We start from the raw sequence: 22,268 nt of genomic DNA, 5'->3' as shown, positions 1-22,268 counted from the left end.
GAAACGGTCTCTCCCTGGTGCTTCTTATGCTCACAACAGCTGTGTGATGTTGTTGCTATTGCTCCTATTGTACAAGAGGATGAATGAAGAGAGTCAGTGATTTGCTTGAAGTCACCCCTTTGGTGAGGGGTGGAGGTGGAACTCCAGCTGGGTCTCCCCCAGCAGTCCTGCCCTAACAGACCTCAGGCTGCCTGGTCGCCACCCGTCAGCGGTGCCGCACAGCAAGCTCCAGAATTCAGGGAAGAACTGGAGAAAATGTGTGTTTTTTAAAAAAATAAAGAGAATATATTATGTCTTCTTTTTGATGCAAATAACTAATATCATGTAAATATTTCTATGTCAATATTAAGGCCACATGGGATTTTTTAAAAAAATCACCATATGGGATCATGTGTCTCTCACAACTGAAACTATATCCAATACTTTATTTTTTTGCTAAATTCCAAGAGGGGTCAATCCTAGGAAAAAGAGCACGGAGCGTGACCGCAGGACAGCTGAAGCCTGTGGCGCAGCTTAAACCCTTGTTCCTTAAGCTTCCTGTCTTCTGCACACCCCTGGGCCCTGGGTAGAATGTTACAAATGAAGTGGCATGAAAAACCAGGCTTTATCAGTGCTCCCAGAGCGTACAGAAATCAAGCTTAAACATTAATCAGAAGCTGCAGACAGTGTGACGAGAGCAGCCCTCTGAAAACAATATACAAGACAAGATATGAATCATGTGCATATCAGTTCCCTATGTTTTTCATCATAAATTCCACGGTGAAATCTTAATTGGATCTGAAACGGAGCACACTGCCTCGTCAGCCCTTAACCCTGAACCCTCATTCATTTGTATATATTACCCATCCTCGATTGTCCTCACGTCTCCCACAAATGATCTAATCAATGGGAAAAACAGTCCTGTTTCAGGTCATTACACGGCACAACCGCTCTCTCAAACTCGCCGAGCACAGCTGCTGTGCTGTAGGTAAAAGTCTTGCAGGTGTGCAGGTGGTCCACCAAAAAGATAACTCATCCTTTGCAATAAAGCTTATGCTTTTCATTTCTACATCAAGCTTTATACGACGCCATTTTATGCTAATCTTCATAAAAACACTTTTCCAAGCCATGTATCTGCTCTACAATTTGACTTTCTTCCTATTTTAGACATGGCTCTGTATTCCTTTATACATGGTCACTCCATGCATGACCTTAACATTGCAAATAAGCTCTCACTATGCACTATAGCCACGTCATAATTCTTATCTAACCCGTCAGTAATCATTTTTAACCCTTGGTGGCTTCACTTTTCCTAGCCATCATTACATTAACTCTCATGACCAGAACTTACCAATACCTACTTATCCTGAACAAGCAAAATGAGTTTGCTACCCAAATTCCATTCTGTTGGGACGCGGTTGGGGAAATTATTTAAACCGTGTCAGGGAGAGAGTGGATGTGAGATACAGAGTCGAGTTTCTCAGATATGTTATTTCTTCTTCATTTCAAAGAGCCGAGCGCAGAGTGTGTAATCATCTACTCCCCACGCACATCCCACTCCACTGCGGACTCTTAGATGACTCACGGATCCGAAAAACCTAATTCAAGCATGGTTTGACTGCTTTCTCTACTAATCATCCCACGTCTTCCCAGCTCACATCTGGTGAGCATTATGTACGTGTTGTCCAAATCTTGATTGTGTGTTTTCAGTTAAATACCTTAAAACATGTCAGCATTTTAACTGATAAGTCGACATTCCAAGGAAAGCATTCTTATCGGATAATTGTGCACTGTTTACACACAGAACTTGCTGGGACGATGTTCATCATTTTGGGTCTTGTGATTGCCATTCCAGGGACACAGCCCCATCCTGGGAAATCACTCTTCTGCGTTTCTCTTACAGAATTCCAGCTTAACTTGGAATGTAGATGGCCTCGAAGCACTTTCTTGCTTTTCCTCGGATCTTTTGGGCCCTCTGTGGTGACACGACAGATAATTCCCAGGTCCTTGGCCTGAGAAGACCTAAGGCAGGTTGAGTTCAAGGCAGCTATTTTCCTGCCATTTTCCTTTTCTCTAGCTGTTGTTCACTGGAGTGCGTTCAGACCACCCCTTATACTGAAATGCAAAGCCATGAGGTGCGAAAGGAAGCTAAGCCACCTTCTGAGCGTGTCTCCATCCAGGACAACCTCCCTGGGCCCACACCAGCTCACTGGGACATGGCTCTGCAGTTAGGGTCAGCTAGTGACAAAAGGTTCTTTATGGTTTAAAGACCCCCTCTGGGATGGGCTAGTGGCCTTCCCACTTACCTGAAAACACACTTGCATGAGTTAAAACTCCTTCAATGTATGGTATATTGCACATACCAGAAACCAGAATTTGTAAAGGAGGAGGTATTTGTATCCTCGCCCAAGGACATTTTTTCACTGTGTTTAGAGTAGGAGGGAGGGGGAGGGAGGAGAGAAATATTGATTGAATGTGTTGCCTTCTCATATGTGCCCTGATCCTGCAACCTGGGAATGTGTCATGACCAGGTATCAAACCTGTGACCTTTCAGTCTACAGGATGACTCTCCAACTCACTAAGCCACAGCAACCAGGGCCAGGATGAGATTTTGAAAGAACTAAACAAAAGCCCTAAATATTTTCTTTTGTACAGACTCTCAATGGTATGTTCTTTCTACACACCCTCTCCTGAAAATTTCTGTTCTAGAATACGTTTCTAATATTCCTATGTCCAGGCTAAATACCATTTTAATCTCTACAATATCACTATTGCTTGTTATTCTAACTCTATTCAGTTTCAATATTTGTTAAGTTTCAGAATCAATGTGTAATAATTTAGGAGCCATGTAAGTGTATCTATTCTTTCTTGAATACATGCCTTCTTTAAAGGTAAAGATTTCAAAAAATGATAAAAGGGCTTGATAATAATGAAACTAAACCTGATACTTTGCAGTTAATCAAAATATTTTCATAATCATGAAACATCTTAACATATTTTTCAGAAACTTACTTTCCACAATTAATATAATTACCCAGATTTGCTTTTTAATTTTTCTAAATTATAGCTCTAATGATCCCTCACTCTACTTATTTTACTTTCAAATGTATCTATTACCTCATCTGCAATACAAGAATACCTCTTTTTAACTCACAAGGCTTTTCAAAGATTTAATCAGTATTGATTATGAAACAAATGTTATAGGCTCTAAATAAATCATTAGGAGTAACTGTCATTACTAAATCTTTTCAAACATTAAATACAATTCTGTTCATTGTTTAGATTCTAACTCTCTTATTTATTAAAATATGACACCTTAGATTGACATTCTCTAGAGATACTTCTCTTACCTTAGCTGACTCTATTTGTTATTTTCCAAAACCATATTTTATTTACAATTATGAAAGTTGAATTTTTGAGAAATAAGACCAACTACTGCACAGAATTATGAACACTAGTTGACAGTTTATAGGTTTAAATTTGATCATGTTTCAGATGAACACACTCTTCACCCTAGAAGTGGACAGTGGGCATGAATGAAGCACGCAGGGTATCCCCCAGAGCCAGAGCTAGCATGAATTCCAACCCATAATTCCAGTCTGGATTTCAAAACTTCCAGATACACTTTTTCAACGGAGGACCCTGACAGGCACCACCTGACCCAGGTGGTCAAAGTCAACATCACTCCAGATGAGTCCTATCGATGTCCTGTGCTTCTTGACAAGGTGCAGTGGGAAGGGCGCACTATCAGTGCTGTGGTATTCTGGCCAGAGCTCTAGCAGGTTGAGAAATGCGCTACCATTTCACGGTCTGGTCGAGAACGACCATGTGAAAGGCTGAGGAACTACCCCCAACTGAAAAGACTAAGGAGACACAGGAAGTAATTCTACACTGGCTGCTACCAGCGAAACCCTGTATTATAACAAACAGGAAATGTAAGTATGGCTGCTGACATAATCAGTATTATACTAATGTTCATTTCCTGGTTTGAATAGTAGATGATGTAGTCACATAAGATTAACATTTGGAGAGGTTGAGTTTTAAATGAATACAACTTATTTGGAAGTCTGAAATTGTTTCAAAATAAAACATTTAAAAATTTTACCTCTAGATCTCCATTTTACCAAGAAGAGGGTAGGAATTTATGTTTTGCGGGGCTGTCTACCCTGAGGCCCACAGGCTACATGTGGCCCAGGATGGCTGCGAATGTGGCCCAAACGAAGTCATCAATTTACTTAAAACATTTTGAGATTGTTTTGCAATTATGTGTCCTAATGGATTTTTAAAAATATTTATTTATTTTCAGAGAGAGGGGAAGGGAAGGAGAGAGGGAGAGAAATATCAATATATGGTTGCCTCTCATGTGTCCCCCACTGGGAACTGGCCTGCAACCCAGGCATGTGCCCTGACTGGGAATCAAACTGCAATCCTTTGCTTCACAGGCCCGTGCTCAATCCCCTGAGCTACACCGGCCAGGGCTGTGTCCTAATGTACTTAATGGGTGGCCCAAGACAACTCTTCTTCCAGTGTGGCCCAGAGATGCCAAATGGTCAGACACCTCTATTTTAGAACATTGTTCACAACACCGAGAAACGTGAAAGTGCTACTTAGGGTTTCTACTTGTTGATCTCCTACTCTGTCCTACTTTCAAAGAAGATAACTTGTTTGATGTGAAGATTGTGTAAAGGGATTGTGCAGTCACAGAGGTACGCCCACCAGGTACCCCCAAGCAAGCCTTGGTTCAGGCTCCAGGAATCCACTGCTCCGTCCTCTGTCCTGCCCCCAAGGCAGATCAGCTGTAACATTTACTGCCTGCCCTTGCCACCCTGTTACCTGAATAGCTTCCTAACCAGACTGTGACCTTTATGAAGAAGCAGAGTTCATTTTCTCTAAATTCTCCCATCTAGCACAACACCTATCACAGGGCAGGCACTTGGGAAGTACTGAGAGGAGAAAGGAGACCGGGCACGGGGTTGTGAGTGAACATGGAGAAAAATAGGCTGAGTGACATGCAAAAGAACTTGTGGGACACAGTGTTGAGCATAGTTATATAAACTACTGTTTCTCTTCAATGGTCACAATCACTAGGACAGATCATCAGTATAAATCATACAAGAAGCATGCAGATTAGGATGAAATTTCTCCCAATATAGTAGTTACCTATCCATGCCTGAGCCAGCGAAGGCTCAGTGACTGTCCTGCTGTTTGTCTAATTCTGTCATTTCTCTTGGTGATTTACAGAGACAGCTGGAGACGGTGACTCTGTATCAACCAGCATGTCACATCCAGCTTGTCATGCGATTACAGCATGTGTATCACAGAACGGCCCCGCACCACCATTGTACTGTATCTCTTGTCTTGTACTTACAGTCTCAAAAGAAACACAGTAAAAACTCACCTAGTGTAGATTTATTTTTGTTTGTGCTTTTCCTATCACCAAATGGGTGACAGGTATACATAAACACAAAGAAGAGTTCAAGAAGACGGTGTTTTTAAATGATTTTGATCAATGCAGATAATCACAAAATTTAGAGCCAGTCCAGATGGTCTAGTTGGAGTGTAATTACGTTTCTAACTACAATCACCTCTCCTTTAGCTTCTAGTTTTGTAGTCTCACCTGGTACAGGCTTCAGTATTGATAACCTTCATCTCTAACCTAAGAGAGCTTTGATGTGAAAATGAATAAATGGTAGGCTTCCGCAATCCGGTGGCAAAATCAGATGTATTTGCTTTTTGTGATGATTGCAAAGAAACAAAAACTAAATTGCCAATTCTATGTGGAGAAAATGCATTTAATACTTGATAGCTGTATAGAGTATTATAAAAGCTAAGAATAACCGCCAAGAAGTATTTCTGAACATAGGAACTTATTTACTTCCCACGGAGCTGATCCACGCCCTAATTCCCCTTGACACCGCCAGGGGCTTTACATTTCTAACACAAAGGAACACGATCAGAACAAGGGTCTCCACAATTCACTCTGGTTCTAAGGCTATTACAAAAATGGGTTTTCTACACATCTGTAGGAAAAAACACACTGCCTTTGCTTCCTCCTACAACGGAGCCAACTTCAGGTTAATCAATATACTGAGAGGAGACTCCTGTTGGGTTTTCACTCCAAAATCTATAAAATGCATGTTTTACCATGATACATATACTCTGAACTCAGTAATAAATACTTAGGATTATTTGCTTTCATGTGCATCAAACAGAAATCTGCCCAGTTACGTAATCTCATTCCTACCTCGATTTTTTCACACGACCTACTTTCAAGATGAACATTTCTTTTCTGGAATCCTGAACCTAGCTAGCCCTGGGCACCAGGGGACAGAGATTCTCTTCGCGAGAGATACTGTGGAGGTGTAATAGAATGCATGGAAAATGCTCACCGACACTGGGTGTGCAAGCTGACAGGAAAGCCAAGTGAATCCCACACTGAATTTCTACGCATCAATTTTGTCTGGGGTAATGGAGTAAATTCCCCCTGAATGAGTAGGGAAGAAAGGGGAGTAGCAGGAAGGACAAGAGTGATGTTAACAGCCAGCGGAGCAGACTGTGGAAGAGGCACAGAGCAGGCATTTCAGGGAAAGTAATGGCCCACAGCGCAGCAATAGCCTGGCAGCCCATTATGGTTCGGAGCGATGAAAAACTCTTAAGCCCTGCAACACAGTCCGGGTGGTTTCGTAGACAAATTTGTGTGTCAGATGGTTGGGGGACGTTAAGTGAGAAATGCCAAGGTGAGGAAAAGACTGGACTTAGAAAAGAACTGGACTCAGCCGTTCAGTGAGACGGCTGCGAGCTAGCAGTGCCTCGGTACTAACGACAGCCAGCTCAGGCCCAGGCAACCCCAGGCAGACAGGGAAGGAGTCCACTCACTCTCCCCACAAAAGGACAGGGAAAACAGGCCTGATGCTAATGATCAAACATTCCCAGGGAAAAGTGCACTTCTATTCTTTAAAACAGAGCTTCATACAGCATGATCAGTATAGTTAATAATATTACGTTGCATATTTGAAAATTGTTAGAATAGATCTTAAAAGTTTTCATCACAAGAAAAAAACCTGTAACTGTGCAGGGTAATGGGTAATGGATGCTAACCAGACTTGTTGTGGTGATCATTTTACAGTTTAGGCCTATATTGAATCATTATGTTGTGTGACTAAAACGTAATGTTAGATGTCAGTTCTACCGTAATTAAAAAAAACTCTATCAAAATAATAACAACTCTTTCCTTAAATCTTTGTCTTTGAAGGCAGCAGTTTCTCAACTTGTATCATAAGAAAATGGCGGGATGCTAATGTTAAAGGTCAAATTATAAAGCAGCCCACAAATACATGCCTTGGGATCTCCTGGAGAAGGTTCTAGAAGCACTCCTGGCACCTTCAACAAAGTGCTCTACTTAGGTATTGAGTTATGTTAAAGTACTCTGTACATTGGCTACAATAATGTTACCAGTCATCTTGTGATTTTATTATCCTCAGTGTCTTAATAACCAAATTTTAATTATTTATCTCATCAGCCATCGCCCACTGCCTCCAAATTCAAAGGTCTAAAATCTGATATACACATACATGATTTCTCTGACATTTGAAATCCCTGTATAAGCATTGAATCATTCATCCACTAACTATATTTGGCCAGAGTCTAGTCATATACAAATATAAAGACATGATATATTTCTAAGCATATACAACACAAGCCGTTCCTCTAATTAACTAAAGTGCATTTAAATACTACATAGTTCTTAAAACAATGCCTGCTTTCATCTGAAGGGTCACAAAGATAACATTTCAGATATAACACAATAGATTATCTATAAATCAGTTAATTTGTAATTAGTAGATAGTGAAATAGATAATGTCAAAATTAATTGAATGCATGTTCTAAACATTTTTATCTCCCTTGCGCTCATTGTGAGACTTGATGTGTAGATATCATTATCCCCATTTTAGAGATGAGGAAGCCCGTACTCAAAGTTCTAGAACTGGCAGGACGTGGCGGATTCAGCAATAACACTGAAGGTAATGTGTGACCCACACTGTACTCAATCCACTACACAACCAAACAGCCATCCAGTTCATCAGGGCCATCATGTGTATCCTCCGAACGACCCAAGTAGCCACAGCTTGACAGAAAGACTGAGTGTGGCCATCTAACCAGTACCGGTCAAATACATGTCTATGAAAAGGAATGGTTAGCCTCTCCCCTTTTTCCCATGATGGCCTGCGTATCCACTCATCCACACTTCCATCTCTAATTTTTAGTTCCGTCTGTCCTATAAACACTTCTGGCCATAGTCATTACCTCCCTCAACTTAGAAAAAGAGAAAATATATCTACTATACATATACGCAAGGGAATGTACCGAGGTCAACGCTGTTCTCATACCTCTGCTCATTCAGACTTTCGACCTGAAATGGTGAAAAGTATCATTTTGTCATCTCGGATATACAGCCCCAAACACTCCAGTTCTCTGCCACCTGTCCCCAAGCAAATACAAATTGTCCCTGTTAGTCCTTTCATTTGTTTATCTTGTCTGTAAATTTTCTCTCCATCCCAAATTAAGTGATGGCCTTTTAAAAATATTTTAGTCATTGAATCGTTTTTTTAACCTCTTTGCATCCTGAGCATTTTACTGTGAGCCTCCGTATGGAACTCCCAATGTACACCACACAGGGCACAAACATAAACTTGTTTCCTGTCACATACCATCTGCCAAGTGACGGTCTCCTATTAATTAAAAGGGAAGCACAGAATATTTCTTGTGCTAACCCAGTCACCCCACAATTCCTTAGAAAAACAGTAACAACAGTGCCCATGTGAATTTGAAATGTAAGGAACCTTAAGCACACGCATTTCATAATTTTAAATGGACTCGCAGGGATTATTTAGATACAAACACTCGGAATTATTGTGTGAAGATTGTAAAATTTAAAAGAAGGGTGTTTTAAAATATTTTTTAAGTTATGTTTACTTCAAAATGTCAACCTCGCTCAGGCGACTCCATTTAAAATGAAATGAATGAGAACAGTGGTCTTTAGAAAATGTTTACATTCTCACAAAAGTGTGATTTCACCAATAACTACTAATTATTTATGAATCAGCTGAATATTATAAACCTGTCCATGGAAGGAAAGTTTGATGAACTGTTAAATGTTCACTAAATGTGAATGAACTGAAGAGCTAGATCGTTAGTCAACAACAATGCATGAAGCTGCTTACTCTCCCTTTGTTTACAAGAAAACGAGGGATACTGGGAAACTGATCACTTATATACTATAGAAGATGGTACTGCTGAAAAAGTAGAAAGGCCAGGAAAAACCAGATGTGCACACAAAACATTTGTGTGCTCACACATCTTTTCTTGGTGCAGACACATGCACCGTGTGGGCTAGAAAAAAAAAACCAAATCCACATCCCTAGAAACCTTGACCTCACTCAGATTCTTTCCTTTACAATAAGTGTCTGTCATTACTTGTAAACTGTAGAGGCATTCAGAGAAAACAGTAAATATAATACAGATTACCTTGACTTAGGCAGACACTCATCAACAAAAATAGGTTTGCACCCTTCCTGGAGGTGTATTCAAGTGAAAACATGACCCATGAAATAAACAAACTGCGAAGATTCTTCCTCCGTCATTCAAAGTGGAAAATGTACTCATAGGCAAATTCATCAGCTCTTTCAGAAATGGACATATACACTGACAACGTGAAAAGCAAAAACACAGATGTATAGATTTCCTGGTGAGAGCATTCTGCTTAGAAAACCATGCTCATCACCAAATTGAGAAGTATGGGAGATTTTGACAAATATGAAAATATCAAAACTGCAACACATTAGGAATGGGACCCATCGAACGAGCGCGTTAGGGGAAAGGTCAAGTTCTCCTACGTGCCCTTCGGTGCAGAACAAGCTCGAATGAAAATCCCGCCCACATAGCCAGAAAAAAGATAGCCACACACACAAAAAAGCTCAGTTTGGCGATCTCTTGGCCACCAAGCAAATACACCACGACCAACCTGCCATGGGTCTAATGTGGCTTCTGACTGACTTCTGTTCACCTCCATTGTCCACCCAAAGGCCATTTTAAAAAGCAGATTTTAAAGCATCCATCAAAACCAGGCCACTGCTACAAAAAAGTAGGTTTAAATTGTTCGTTTAAAGACAAGAGACTTGGTCATCTCACTTTGCAGTTTTTAAACTGCAAGTATCCAGAATGACTATAGAAGCGTAAAGTTAGTGTGGGCAACATTTACAGGCTACTGCCCCAAAAAGATGTGAAGGCAACTGGTTATAAATACCCACAACTCTTCATTTAATAGTGACCATTCCTGCTCTAACTGTAGAAATGCTGGGCCGTGCCACAATCAAGGACAGTGAGGCATCTGTAGACCCCCCGCCTTTTCCAGGAGTGAAGCATGGCTCCCTAGGTTATGGCTTCACTGCGTGAATAATACTCGTCTTACAATTTCGGAGTGGCTCACCAAGGCAAACACCCTCTGACACTAGTCACAGGGGCGATAGGTGCGTGTTTTGCATCCCCAAAGCGAAAACCACCACTTCTCCGTCCAACCACAGACATTCCCAATGATCGTTGGTGACTTCAAAAGGCCAGGTGCCCTACCTTTCCCACGTAGAGGGGGTCTGACCCCATGTACTCCTCCAGCACAAAGAACTGGTTCCACACCCAGCTGCGCTTGGTCCTGGGCCTTCCCGACGGGAAATAGGGCTTCGATCTGGACCTTGGCAGTTCCGCTTGGCTCATCCCAGAAAAGCACAGGAAGAGAGCAATGAGGGGCAGGAAGTGGCAGAACTCCACTTTGCCCAACTTCATCTTTTTTTTTTCTTTCTTTTTCCTGTGTAAGAAGAAAACCTTGACAACAGAAAAGGCACAGTTCCAGCTGGCCTGGCAGCCCTTGCCTCCGGCAGGGTGTCAGCTGGGAGTCCAGAGATGATGATTTGTAGAGGGTTCCACCGGAGGAGGTCACGGTAGCTGAGCAGCCTCCGCCGAAGAGTGGTGTAAGAGGTTCCTGTCGGGATGAAGACGGACTGGTGTCAGAAACCAAGACGCACAACTTGGAACTTTCACTGACTAACTTCATACTGGTATTGCCAAGGTGTCATTATTTGTACAAGCAGGAAACACCAAATTAGGAACTTAGATGGAAATGTACAATCACTATCGGCCTGTCTGTAAGCTGTATAAATCGTGCTGATGCAAAATTATTCTCACTCCATACAGCAGCCTTAAAATGCTGTTTCTTCTAGGGCAGTCTATTGGAGCATATGGTTTATTGTACGCAAATGGAGCAACATCAGTTGAAAAAATCATCTTAATGCTAGCCTTTACTTATGTAATTTTTTATAGCACAGGCAGTTTCATGCCTTGGTATTAGAATATGAAAGGAAAGCAGCTCAAAGCAGGGATTTAAGCAAATGGGAAGGACATGTGCTGGTTTAAACCTCCTCTGTGAAACTGCAGAAAGGAAGACGCATGAGGCGATTCAGCCTCGGCTGATGCATTCTGAGTCACAGAACACCAGCTGTTTTGATGTGCTCCGATTTGGTTGTGATCAGCTGAAAAGCTCAGTGGTTTCCCCTGCCCACCCCCCCCCAAACTTATTGTCACGGATGCTGGGTAGCAGGGGGTTGGGTGCTCTTTCACTGCAGTGAGCTGTGATTCCATAGATATTAAACAGACATCTCCTGGCTCGGCTCATGCACAGCAGGCCCTTCCCCCAGACACAGTTATGGGATTAAATCTTATAGCCCCTGAGAGGGGGGAGGAAACTCAACCACATTCGTGAGCCCCATTCTTTATTGGCAAATACCCAGGAAGTGCAGGATCAGCAGCACAGAAAAGGGAAAAAAACACCTTTTATCCTAAGGTCTACTTATTTCAGTTACAGAATTCTGATTATGTAAGAGATATAAAATCAGTTACAAAACACACTTTCAAACACACCCCAAAACACAGAGGAGTGAGAATTTATGACAAACTGCTCATTTAAATCACTGTGCTGTATTTTGGCTCATGCATTCATTTGACTAACTATAAATAAATCAACAATAGGATAATTAGAGTGAAAGATTAACATGTGCTTATTATTTTTGAGAGAGGAGAAAAATACAACTTTAAGAACAGCTTGAAATGATAGCTCCCTGTCAAAGCAGAAAATACACTATCTTTGTATTATAAGCTTTTCCACCTTTTCTACCTATCTCTACCAGGAGTGTCTGTTACTACAGTTTCTGGCTGTCAAATTGCTTATAGAAAATGCCATATAAGTAGAAGGTGAAATTCATTAAATATGTTGGAATATTTCTTCCACACAATGGAAGAAACACAATATGTTGCACTGACTTTGACCTCTACTCAAGTGAAGCTATTTGTGTTAAAATATCTCTACAAAGTTTTGAAATTCCATAGGACATTGCAAAATAATCCAGGCACCTGCAAAATAGACGGCTACTTGTTGACATATGCTGAGAACCACCAAAATGAGTAAACTGTGATGGGGGTACCAAACATATCTCCCCAAATCCATGTCTCCCATCTAAGGAGTGACAATGAAATTGGTCTGTTTAGAAACCACTCTAGAAGGTCTTATTCCAGACTAACCACCACAAACAAGAAGTAACTTGGCATCAGGTACTGGTATCCCAATGCCAGCCCCTTGATGAGGTTCAAAGTTCATGGTAGGGAAGTCTGCGCTAACTAACCCACCTGAGACAGGTTCTCTATAATTAAAGAAGGTGCTTAAAGTGGGCAATGGTGCACTGGTGTATGTGATGGTCTATGATGAGCCAGGAATTACAGTCAGGAGCTCGGGGGAACGGCCTTCAGTAGCAATAGTTCTCAGCATGGTGAGGAGCATAGTTATGTGCCCTTCCTGTGCTAGTGGCCACCAAAGGTCAGGGGGACAAGGAGGGTTGTGTTATCCTTGTGGGGACAGGACGGAGCATAGTGTGGGAAACCTGTGGCCAAAGAACATTTCCAGTGTCAACCACCTCTTCCCCGAAGAGAGAATGATTTTTCATAAAAACTAGGACAAAAATACTTTGACCCTGGAGACAAATTTTTTTAATGTGATATAGCTAAACTATACTATCTGGACTCCTTCATGCATTAAGTGAACTTGATAACATGGCTTTGGTATGAAAATGGCCCCAACTTCTAGAAAACGAAGTAGGGAATGAACTTTGAGGGGTCAAATTTGGGGGGGTTATTATAACTGCACACGCTTAAGGACTGGGAAATGCATCCAATAAATGCAAATTCTGAGTCTTCCTGTCTTAGCTCTACAGTCTTGGGCAAGCCACTCACACTCTAAGAAGGTCCTTTGCAAAGGCAAAGCCTCAAGTTTTTCACTTGTAAAACAATGGCTGGAATGGCACCCACTTCATAATGGGATTAAATCAGGAAATTGGGAAGAGTTCAGGACAGTGGCTAGCACAACTAAACACCAAAGCGAATAGCTGTTGGGGTTGTTATTATCACGAGGATATTTTTCAGTTCGATGGGAGTTCTATTAACATTGGTTTGGGAAGTGGTGTTTGTAAACAGCCTTAAGAATTCTGTTCAGTGCCAGAGAACTTTCTGAATCATGAACCAAAAAAAAATCGAGATGGGGACACACAATGGCACCAAAATACTTTTTTCAAAAAGAATGTAATAGGGAAGCAGCTTCCTGAAGGCATGTCCTCTGTATTTTTATGGGTCGAAGACTGATGTCGGAATTGGAGAGACTTGCCCCAGCTCACTGAGGATGTTCACTGATAAGGAAGAAAACAAAGGTGATCTGGGCCAGGAGGAGGCACACTGGGCCCTTGGTCCTGAAGACCCCACTTTCTGTGGGACCTTGGATTCCACTGGAAGTTAATTTTCAACATCTGCAAAGGAGGAAGCTGAACTAAATTATTTTTAAACTCTGTTTTTTACAGGCCTTACTTTTATGCTTTTGACCATTATATAGAACTAATTTTGCTGGCTTTTTTAAGCTATGAAAAGGTGTGCCTTGTTACTAATTAAAGATAAAAGGCAGAGAGATTTAAGAAAGCCACAGCAGTGTAAAAAAACCATTTACCTCCAGTTATCCATGGTCATCAAACATAAGGAACCACAACTCGAACTTGAGATTTACTATTACATAACCCTCCAAGCAGACTTGCTACCTTCCCACAGATGTTAACACATATAAAGGTACCCCAATAATGTTTTATGTGTAAATGAACTTGAGCACACTATCAATCCCAATTGTTGACTTTTTCACAGTGGGTTAAATATCACCTCACAAGTGAGCCCCAACGGAAACACCTGCAACCTTCTATCCTACATATCGTTCATCCTCTTCCTTTCTGCTACTCCTCCCCCCCCCCCACTATACAAGGGGCAAGTCACAGTGGACACAAGCTGCACCCAATCTGTCTTGTGCGTCCTCTGGTCTTCAGTGACATAGCTCAGGAGAGTGACCTACTATCCAGGTCTGGAGAGTGGACGTGGTCACTGTTCCTAGGTCAGAACGAAAGACAGTGCAGAGAACTGATGTGTGGCATACAGTTCAGTTCACTTCCACACATCTGTGTCCTTTCTCGACAGTTACACGTGTTTGCATTAGAACTTTCAGGAGGAAACGCGGAACAGCCTGTATCTGAGGAGAGAGAGCTGAATGGCAGTCAGCCACGGGGGTTTGAGAGAGTGTTGGTAACGCCTGCAAGACAACAATCTCAAATCAAAGAAATTATCTGAATAAGATTTAGAAAGTGTTGTTTTTTTCTCTGATATTTTAAAGCTAAAACCTGTATTTTTTCATTTATGACATTTTTTCCCAAACAAAAACATACGTGAAAACCACAAGTAATACTGGGATCATCACAACACACCTTAATCCAGAGAATACAAAAGAAACCTCACAAAGGAAATACGAAATGATTGAAGCAAACGGAAAAAAGAGGGTGAGACTCAGTCGAGCAGTACTTACTAAACTAAAATCATTTATTTGACCTGAAATCACTTTATCATGCTGCCTCTCATTCCAATTGTTTTTGTTTAGCTAAGTGGGAACACTTATTTCCAAGTAGAGAGTTTATTATTCATTTAACCTTAGTAGCTAATATTATTTTACCAAATGAACTCATTATCGTAAAATTTTCTTGGAGTCCCTGCTCCACTGAACTCTGTGAAACTACTTTTAAAAATCAGATCAAATCGCTATCACGTACTTAATCAAATGTTTTGTTCAGGCCTCAAAACAATGACTAAAAATCCCGTAACAAAAAAAATTAAGAATCAGCACACCAGTAGTAAATTAGTAAAAGCACAGATCTTCCGGGCCCTGCCGCATCTAAATTAAAGGCAACAAGCTAAAAACATGGCCAGTTGCATGGAATATATCAGATTCAGCCAAGCCACTTCAGTTCACATGGGACCAGAGGAGTGGCATATGTAAACACACCCCTAACCACCGATTACCTTAGATATGCTAACCTGCTTTTTAAAAAGTGCCAGTGCCATTTGCCTTCTAGAAGTAACTTTAGCTATACACTATGACTATCGATTCCATTCAAGTAAAATATATTATTTTAGTTTTTGTGGCACTTAAACTGGGATGTGTTCTTGCAGCCCAGCATAAATAGCCAGTGCTTTAATTTTACCTCTGTTAAAGCTCTTAGGCCATCTCAGTTCCTCTGAATTATGGGCTAGGAACAGCTGCCCAGGCTTCGTGTCTGAAGTTAGCACCGGAAGCGGGTCTTCTGAAACTGTTTCGAACTATACTTGGTGTCTGTTTCAACACTAACATAGTTTCTTACCTGTCAGTAATACTGACTTAAGGAAGTTATACCTTTCTCTTAAAGATGAGTATAGTTCATAGTTAGGTGAAACACGATAGCTCCCAAATAAATTCACCAATTCACATTTTCTAGGGAAAACGATGTTAGAAATAATATTTGAGGACTGTCAGTGTGCTTTACAGAAAGTAACCTATGAGAACACACACACACATGCACACACAGATCCATCCACCCATGATGGGTGACTTCCAAACACCTCCAGAATCTAACCAATGTGCCCCCTGGTGTTTGTTGGCTGGTCTATAAAACATAGCAGTACAAGGCATCATAGTTGTAACAATAACAAAATGGGGTAAAAAATCCCACTCTTGCCTACTGGGAGGACACTGTCATTTCCACGACTGCCCCAATGCTGGACTGTGTGTTGACAAGCAGCATATGGTTGACGAGTCCTTAGGAAGGGTGAATGATGTGCATGCTTAGAGGTGGGGAGAAACCACTCACAGCCATGGCCAGAGGGCACTCCAAAAATTCACCATCACTTTAAGAACAACTTTCACTTACTAGTTCTTGTGTCTAGCAAGGGGAGCGAAGCCTCTTCTCTTTTGGACATTCCTGAGGCATTAAATGGTGTTATTTAAAGTCAATGTCAAGGCTGCCTCCTGATTCATCATCCAAGGTCTCCTTTAAAGACCTGCTCTTGCCCTTGCATTCCCCAGGATAGTCACCACCCATCACCAGTGATGTCCTGACTGTGATTTACCTCTGCCCATGAAGTTAGAGAGCTGTTTTGTAAAAAGGATAGTATCCGTTCCTTGTTACTTTTACTTAGGTTTCAGGTAGATCCACTGAGCATGCACGAGTTTGGGGAGATGCAGAAAGGGCAAGAGATCTGTTCTCAGGTCCTCTCATTTGTGAGCGAGTGGAGAACCACGACCCCAAGCGAGGGAATGTAGCCCAGGACAAGGAGTGTTTTAAGAGCTGTGGCCACGCTATTTCCGACCGCCATGCATGGGCTGAGCGACTAAGGGCAGCACCCGTGGAATCAAGATGTCACTCAGCGCTGAAGAACGTGATCGCCCGGTTCCCCTGAGGGTCCGTGTCAGCAGAAAACCACAAAGAAGCTCCCAAATGCGAAGCTCCCCGTGACTGAAGATCCGTCACGTGGCACAGCCACAGATGAATAGCAGAGATGAACCAGAACAGACGTTAGAAACACCCGAAGCAGTCTTGTCCTCTTTAATGAGGACAAACCGAAACCCACAGCATCCTAGTGAAATACCGAAGGTCACAGAGCCCATCACTGATGGGACTATACCTGATGGGATGCAAAGCGCAATTTCAAGCATCTGTCAGATAGTTCTCACCCTGATAATAAAGTGCTTTTTATTTATTAACTATGGAACTTTCCACGTTTTCCCAAAGCCAACAAAAGCACAGTTGATCTCACTGACATTGTTATAGGACCCTGAGTTTGAATCTTCAAAGTCGGAAATCATCAGTATTTTAATCCAGGAGGGTCAGGGGGCAGGATAAAAAGAAGGTTAAAGGCTCTGTTCTTTAGGATTGTAAGTCTACATATAACCAAAAAAAAAAAAAAAGAGGGTGAGCAGTGTCCAACGTTACAACACCTCCCCCCACTTCTAAACAGCCCTGGTGATCAACTTCCTGCTATCCTGTGATACAAGATTAGTGAACTATTTCCACTGAAACTTGAACGATGGCCCGTGGAATGTTTTTGAAATAGGGTGCCGACTCAGGAACATATCTTAGGATATAAGCATGTATGTACAGGATTATTTGGTTGTTGCTGAAAACCTTGTATTTTCAGATGCCGATCTGCTCCTAATGTATCCATTATAATCATTCTAGATTTAATATTGCCATCTGCAGCTTCCACTGTAGAAGTATATTACCATTTAAATTGTTTCATCTGTATACCATTAAAAGTTTAGCATGAACTTCAATAATTTTAATATTAAGAAACAGCCCTCTTCCTTTGCATGTAAAAGGGGTGTGTGTGCATTTTTTACATTTTAATTAGCGAAGCTGGGGCCCTCTGTGATATGTGACTTCTCACATAAAGAGACTGTGATCCAATCCATTAGCTCCCTGGGTCAGATAACATCACAGCCACAGACCGCGGCCTCCTGCCATGAGCTGGCCTAAACGTCCGGGCAGGGGTGCTGGGAATGAATCACACAGCCTGTCGTGTGCCCGGCATTATCAGGCGCGGTGTGAAAACTTCTGTAAGTGGTTCACAGAGTCAATTTCCACTAAGCACACATTACCTGTGTGGTGAGTGAAAGGAATGAAAAAGAAAGAGGAAAAATAGTTTACAGTTAACTATTGATGGAAGCAGCCTCTATGAATTGAAAAGAAACCAAAGTGATAAAGCATAGTCCTTCTGAGCTATTTATATAATAACCGAGTGACAAAATTATATTTCAAGGGTTTTCCTTTATGCTTTGACAATGTACCTGAGCTGTATCAATGTTAATTTTTAATTTACCCTTGCATTTATGTTGCACCAAATATGATTTATGTGACTTAGATAAAAGGCACGGTGCTTCAATAAAGCCAAAAAGAAATTCTACCAGAGTGAAAGTCTACACTATCCAATCCGAAACGAACATATGGACCGATGCCCGCATACTCATTTGCACAGATCAGTGAGGACTCCTGCAGAAGGACAAGGGGGACATATGTTGGCCAGGGCATCTTTCTGCAGAGCCCACAAATTCCCAGAGGAGGCACTCGAGTACCGCTGGTTACAGCCAGACCGGCTCTGCTCAGCAGAGGCTCAGCCGGTCACACTCGGAACTCCGATCACATGTCTTCCTCCCTTGTCCTCAGCTCCCTCCTGTCTCACCCCATTCAAAAGCCACTGGTCCCCTCACACCAAGGAGTCACTTTGCCATCAGCTAACGTGTGTGAGTCATTTCAGAAGTTTCCAAAGCTCCCGATCTGAGCAAAGGCTTTTTCCAGCCTTCCAGGAGAGAACCATGATGTGATACAAACTAGTCATGCAATAAATGCGAAACCTTACAAAATCCAGGAAGGTGGAAATCACGCAGGCATACATATTCACAACAGTCAACAATTCATGGGTTCAGTACTTCAGAAAAGATTTCTAAAAAAAAAAATAGATGACAAAAAGCATTTGACTGCATATACTTCCTCACAGCAGTATACATTCTGAGAAGTTCCTCTCAGCTTTGCCCTCAAAACAAACAACAAACAAACAAGCAAACATCCTCAAGTGCCGACTGACGGGACACCAGCAAAGACATCTGTGTGAGGAGCCAGGGGGGTTGACTTTTAGACTGAGGAAGGCTCAGAGGCGGCCCACTGGGCATGCTTCCCATCCTCTCTCCTGCACTGGCCGTGAAAAGCCAGAGTCCATTCAAGGAGCCACAGCCATACAGATGCTCTGCAATTACACTTGTGTAACAAAGGGAAAAGCTCTGTGGTAGTAAATCAATAAAAGTAGACTTCAGGGGAGTTGTGCGTTGGTCAGCTGATTGTTAACACAACACCAAAGACCCACCACAGCCTTAATTACAATAATATCTCCCATTGTGTACAATGCCCTTTGATTAAAGCTGCAGACCTCAGGAGTTTTGAGCAGGGTACTGTTCTGCACCACTGATTGGTGAGTGTTCCCTCCCCCGGCTCCGGACTTTTACCCAGCTTCACCAGAAAAGATTTTCATCATTGGATGCCACCTGACTGCTTCTGCCACTACAGTCCTCCATGAACATCGGCCCATAAGTAAGATTTCCTCGAAGTGGCCAGTCGGACTACCTGCCTCAGTTCTTTTGAATTTTAATTCACTGTTCCAACTAGCCCTAAGAAGAATGAAGAGGATTCTTCGTTATTTCCCCTTTGGATATGTAACAAGAAAAGAGCTTGGGTAAACAAAGTCTAACTAGTTCTTTGGGAAAGAATAAATTTGTGGAGAGTTACTGAAAGCTTGCAATGTAATTACTTTCTTCCCTGGTTCCCCTGCCCCCCACTAACTTGTCTTCGTAAGTATAGCAGGGAAAACTTTCCTTCAAAAAAAGGGGGGGATAGGACTGCCATGGCCCCTAAACTCTTTTAAAATATACGGTTGTGTGTGTGTGTGTGTGTGTGATGTTAACTTGATTTTAAAAATGCAAACCTGTCACTTAGGAAGAACCAAGTTTATCACATTCTTTACATTTTTCTATTTCCCCCTAAAGTTCTGTGTACGTACCTTCTACATTAAAACTGACCTGAACACCGGTCTGTTTCCAGGGAATATGACAGGTGCATCTAATTTAAAGACCTCTCACTTAATAAATGACCTAATAAAGACAACATATTTCTTGCAAAATAAAAGGATTTTTCAGTATAGCCAAGCTCCAATCTGCAGGACTCCAAAGCTTGGAGACATCCAATCATCAGTGCTTTCTTTACAGGTCTCCATTTGCCCACAGCTGGGTGAACTCATTGCCAATGTTTACCCACTTAAACGGTATCTACGGAATCCTAAAGGTGAGCAATCTAAAACATGCAGTCAAAACAGAAAACAGGCCCCTTTTCATTCGTAGGGAGGTCGAACACCAGCAACTGGCCGCGGGTATCAGGTGCACCCAAGAGGAAGTCCACCTTGCATTCGGAGCAGCAGGGCGCCCTATCCCCTGAGCACCCCAAGGAGCAGCGGAGAGGAAGCCGGACGCCCTGCGGGCGCATGGTAGCAACAGAATACTAATTACAGCGACAGCAAAGCACCCTTAGATGAGTTTCACGTTCACAGATGGTAAGAGGAGTCTAGCGAGGATGACAGAAGGACCCCCGCCCACGCAGATGCACACACGCTTCCAGTCTCGGACCTCCACTGCAGAGCCTGGCGGCCCCGCCAGGACAGACTTCGAATCCCATCCAACCCAGGTGATGGGAAACCCGCTGGTGTTCCTCTTGGAAAAGAGCAGCACAGAGCGTGCTTACTGCTTCATCTGGAGCGCGCTGGGGTCTGCGCTCACCCTGAACTCGTGAACTCCTGTCGCACCCGGTGTCACCCAGCACCTGCTCTCCGGGAGCACCCTCAGCCTGGTTCGCACACCCGTCCTGCCTGACTGAGCAAGTCCCACTGCCACATAGCAGTAACTTGGGGACACCAGGGAAACTCCACGCGATCCTCCCGCACGCTTTCCACTCAATGCCGAGTCCAGCTTTCAAATGCGCACAGCGCGCTTCTGCCCGGCAGCCCAGTCCCAGCTCCCAGCAACCAGCCACACTTACCTGGGGCCTTACTGCCCTCCCCGCGTCGTCCCGGGCCGGCCACCCAGGGGTTGGCATCCGAAAGGGTGCGCGCTCAGCGGCCGGGCGCCCTCGGGCGCTCCGGGACCCAGTGCGCGCAGCTCGGCGCGCCCCACCGACTGGTGGTGCCGGCCAGGCACCCGCTGTGCCCGCCGCACGCGGGCGGGCGTGTGCTCCAATCACAGCCCTCTCCGTGGGGCGTGGGGAGTGGGGCGTTGGGCCCCTGTCCCAACCGCTGGCTCCCCGGGTTGGCCGCCTTCGTTTGTTCTGAGGTATCACGCTGGCTCCCCTGGGCGACTAGGACGCCAGGTCCGGAGCAACGAGAGCGCGCGTCTGGGGCGCCGGAAGGAGGACGCGGGGGCTGGAGGGAGCTGAGCCAGTGAAGGTGCTCCTCGGCAGCCGCCTTCAGTCTGCGCCGAGCGAGACCAGCCAGGGAGCCACTGAGACTCGGGCACCTACCGGAGACCCTGTGAGGGCTGTAGGAAAGGTATCCGCTCCGCCCGCTACGCGTGCACACACATGCGCGTGCACACGCGCCCCCACCCCCCACCCCCTCCAGCGCCCTCCAGACAAATCCTTACAGATGGAGTCCTTCCCAGGAAAATTTGGAGGAACTGGGGAAAGTAGGAGGGGCCGCAGCTCGTACATTTCTCAACGAGGTATTTGCATCTGAAAGCTCGGAGCTGAAGGAGAGTTCTGAGAATTTTTGTAGGCGCTTTCCCCTCCTCTCCTCCCCAAGCCATCCATCCTGGAAGCTGTGATCAATTGAGCTCCTGAGGCTTGAAGCAAAGTCATAAAACTAATCAGAACTTACAGTTTTCTTGCATGATAGTTTTGCCCTTTCAATTTCCTCAGACTGCCCTAGTTCCACTTTCTTGCAGAAAATATGCTCTCTACACAAAACTTGGGAGGGGTGTGCTGTAAGCGCCAGTGGGATGGAGACCCCTCGGCAGGTGGGGAAGCAGATCTGGCAATTTACATGGAACACGCTGCAGCCCGTGGGGTTGAGCACGCTTTATCTTCCTCTGCCCTGGTCCTTGATTACACCTGGTGGCCAGGTGTTCCCTCGTAGCCGTTATGAAGATGAGTAGATCACTGCCAGATACGTTATTTTTTCTCATTCCGCCAATGAAATTCGCCCTGCTTCTCTTACCCATCCCTAACAGTGAGTCTTCCAGTACTTGTGCCAGCGTCACCTTGTTCTATCTA

General features: G+C 43.4%; 1 protein-coding gene across 1 annotated transcript in view; it reads right to left on the bottom strand.

Moving 5' to 3' along the window:
- CDH7 (cadherin 7) overlaps positions 1–21,584 on the bottom strand; it is a 121,019-nt gene extending 99,435 nt beyond the window's left edge. Inside the window, exons 1-2 of the mRNA XM_037035583.1 lie at positions 21,042–21,584; positions 10,606–11,011 (exon numbers count right to left, since the gene is read on the bottom strand). Coding sequence (XP_036891478.1) covers positions 10,606–10,815 — 210 coding nt within the window. The 5' untranslated portion in view covers positions 10,816–11,011; positions 21,042–21,584. The remainder of the gene's footprint in view (positions 1–10,605; positions 11,012–21,041) is intronic.
- Positions 21,585–22,268: the final 684 nt, after the last annotated feature.

Source organism: Sturnira hondurensis, unplaced genomic scaffold (genome assembly GCF_014824575.4).
Source record: "Sturnira hondurensis isolate 20B ecotype Veracruz unplaced genomic scaffold, ASM1482457v3 Scaffold0001872, whole genome shotgun sequence".
Taxonomy (NCBI): domain Eukaryota; kingdom Metazoa; phylum Chordata; class Mammalia; order Chiroptera; family Phyllostomidae; genus Sturnira; species Sturnira hondurensis.
Note: the sequence above shows the minus strand (reverse complement) of the source record. Positions and strands in the feature narration are given on the sequence as shown.